Below are 3,575 nucleotides of genomic sequence, written 5' to 3' on the forward strand. Positions count from 1 at the left end.
CAAATCAGCTCTTCTGTTGATGCTTTCTGTCGATGTTTTTAACTTTTATTATGTTTATACCTTATTCATCATGTTTCTCACTTTCTTTGGACGTTTTTAACACTATTACTTTAGTTTTACAGTTTACTAAAATTAAAGGAAGGATGTTGATGATAATCACAGACGGAATATGTCAATTTTAATCAATACTATTTCAAACAACACTTCCATTTGTTTACAATGATATAAAATATAATAAGACCCAAAATTAATGAAAGTAGAGATTGTAATTGGCAAAGAGCGTTGGAATCAGTCATGTTATTTTGGGGAATACAATTGGGTAGTTATAGGATATATAATATTATGTATATTATATATATAATATATTTATATAATATATATTATATATATATATATATTAATATAATATATATATATAGGGAGAAGAGACGAGAACATAACGACCAGTGAGCGATTGATCTATGCTGCTCTGTGTCAGATTTTTTAAAGCCGTTGCTAGGTGGTTGTATCGCCATGAAGTCCAAACAGGTTCATTGGACGACGTTGGTGCTTTCATGAGTTTAGGTTACATAATACTTGGCAGCTGACTCATTTAACAGGTGTGTGTACATACCTGAATGCTACCTGCTTCTGTTAAACAATTAACACACCTGCAGCAAAAATTGAGATTTTATTTATAGTATCAATTCCAAACAAGAGTGATCTCAGGACGTTTTACAGGTAGAGCAGGTCTAGACCGCTCTATAATTTACAGGTAGAGCAGGTCTAGACCCCTCTATAATTTACACATAGAGCAGGTCTAGACCACTCTATAATTTACAGGTAGAGCAGGTCTAGACCTCTCTATAATTTACACATAGAGCAGGTCTAGACCACTCTATAATTTACAGATAGAGCAGGTCTAGACCTCTCTATAATTTACAGATAGAGCAGGTCTAGACCTCTCAAAAATGTACAGATAGAGCAGGTCTAGACCACTCTATAATTTACACATAGAGCAGGTCTAGACCACTCTATAATTTACAGATAGAGCAGGTCTAGACTGCTCTATAATTTACACATAGAGCAGGTCTAGACCTCACAAAAATTTACAGATAGAGCAGGTCTAGACCACTCTATAATTTACACATAGAGCAGGTCTAGACCTCTCTATAATTTACAGATAGAGCAGGTCTAGACTGCTCTATAATTTACAGATAGAGCAGGTCTAGAACTCTCCATAATTTACAGATAGAGCAGGTCTAGACCTCTCTATAATTTACAGATAGAGCAGGTCTAGACCGCTCTATAATTTACAGACCTACTCTAAAGAAGTTAAATCGGTACTTCTACTTATACCAGAGTATTTTTTAACACAAGTACCTGTACTTCTAGGTCTGGACCAGAATCGCGGCGGCGAGTACGCTGCGTACGAGGCGCTGATTGAGAAGTTCGTCAAAGCCCTCAGAGACTGCCAGATCACGCCGTGCGTGGTGCTGGACGGAGGCTTGGACTACACGGACAAGAAGCTGGAAACTGTGACTGAAAGAAACACAGATCGCGTCAACAGAGCCCATAAAGCGGCCGTGGAGGGCAGTCACCAGGGCATCCTGCCACAGCTGGCCAACATGGTCTTCACACAGACTCTGGCGCGGCTGGAGGTCCAGGTGGCGAGGTGCTACGGAGAAGCTGACCAGGAGGTGGCGGCCCTGGCCAGCGAGTGGCGGTGCCCGGTGCTGTCTGTAGACAGCGACTTCTTCATCTTCGACCTCCTGGGGCTGGTGGGGCAGATGCCGGTGGGGCTGCTGCCCATGTCCCACTTCCAGTGGGAGGCGGTACGAGGGACCGGCTCGCAGCGCTACATCCCCTGCAAGGGCTACACCACATCCAGCTTCTGCAACTTCTTCAAGATCCAGCCCCAGGTCCTGCCCACCTTCGCCGTACTGGCAGGGAACGACTACGTGAAGAAGAGCAAGTTGTTCAACGACCTGGAGGGGCTGCTGCGCTGGCTGAGGTGCTTCACCGAGCCGCGGGACGCCTTCAAGGCGCTGATGAGAGGACTGAGCAAGGACAAAAAGGAGGAGCTGTTGACAGATCTGCATCGGGGCGTGGAGGAGTACAAACTCCCCCCCAGCTCCCTGAAAGAGTTCTTCATCCATGGGGCGGTGCCTCCGTTCCCAGCTGTGGAAGAGGTAAGAAAACTCTTTAACGGTCAGCTTATGCCATAATAATAATAATTATAATGTATGATTTATTAGTACCACAAGGGGAAATTACAATTTACACTGTTGTTATTGTTGTTATTACACACAGCCTTGAACTACACACACATGCACTAATGGAGAGATGTCAGAGTGGGGGGACATAGGAAACCTTATCAATTAGGGGTGCAACCATAGACTTAGACACAGACTTAATTACAATCATCAAGACCATAATTTAAAAAATTAACATCATGCTGTGTTGCAGAAGACTTCAAACTAGTGATTGAGACATAAACTCAATATGAAAATGTTGAGCGAGTAATAAATCAAGTGAGAAGGGGGTCACAGTCCCCCCCCCCCCTGCTGGAGATCAGATATAATGCAGTTTTAGGGAGGTAAACACTTGTGTGATGTCAGCTTGTTAAATGTAAACATGTTCTAGTGTCTTCTCTCCTCTGGGACAGGAAAGTCAATACCTTTGAGTTGTGGACAAAACAAGACATCTGAGGACGTCGTCTTGGGCTTTTTTGGGAAACACTGATCCACATTTTACACAATTTTGATGATATTTTGGAGACCACACAACTAAGCCAATTGATCCAATCATTCATGGAAACTAAAAGACATGTAGGTCACAGACTGTGTGACAGATCATATACCTGGGGGTGTGCATCATATATTAACTCCTCAGCTCTTCCAGACATTGCAATTACACAGACACATTTCTTTTGAATAAAACTAATAAAATGGAAATCTGAAATTAAGGGGACTCTTACAGACAATACATGGATTGTGGCTTATTGAACTGATATCATTACACCCCTAGATATATTAGAAGTAATATAAGGTTGTTTGTTTGAGAGTTTGTTGTTGGTGGTGTCCTAAAAGGTGGCGGGTCGTGTCCCAGACTGGGTCCTGCTGCCGCTGACCCAGGCCCGGCTGACGTCAGACATCCTGGACGTCCTGCTGATGCGCAGGATCACGCTCAACAACCCCGTGGAGCACGGGGACATGCCCAGCTGTCACCTGATGTCCCGGCCGCTGCGCCAGCTGAGGTACGGGCTGCTGCTGGGCGAAGGCGAGGAGGTGACGGAGCGAGACAGAGAGGGACTGCAGGTCGTTTTCAACCCGGTCAAAGCCGTCGTCCCAGGCAACGGACAGCAGCTGACACTCAACTCACTGGATAAGGTGAGGTTTTTAACATGACACAGCCCCCAAAAATCACCATCACCAAACCCACCAGACTCCATGTGAATAATCACTACTTTTATCATCGTAAAACACACTTCATCTTTCCACTGCTCCAACAATCCACCACTCTGGTCTGGTTGGAATAAACTCTTAATTACCCATTTACATGTGGAGATATGCTGCTCTATACACGCTAAAAGT

General features: G+C 44.0%; 1 protein-coding gene across 1 annotated transcript; it reads left to right on the forward strand.

Annotated features, from left to right (window-relative positions):
- Positions 1 to 1,374: 1,374 nt before the first annotated feature.
- LOC116679524 (protein asteroid homolog 1) lies at positions 1,375 to 3,361 on the forward strand (the record flags this gene model as incomplete). The annotated part of the gene is given in 2 exon segments (XM_032509185.1): positions 1,375 to 2,171; positions 3,072 to 3,361. Coding segments are annotated over 2 exon segments (1,087 nt in total), but the record flags the coding sequence as incomplete, so codon positions are not given.
- Positions 3,362 to 3,575: the final 214 nt, after the last annotated feature.

The sequence above is a fragment of the Etheostoma spectabile genome, unplaced genomic scaffold (assembly GCF_008692095.1).
Source record: "Etheostoma spectabile isolate EspeVRDwgs_2016 unplaced genomic scaffold, UIUC_Espe_1.0 scaffold00016732, whole genome shotgun sequence".
NCBI classification, from domain to species: Eukaryota; Metazoa; Chordata; class Actinopteri; order Perciformes; family Percidae; genus Etheostoma; species Etheostoma spectabile.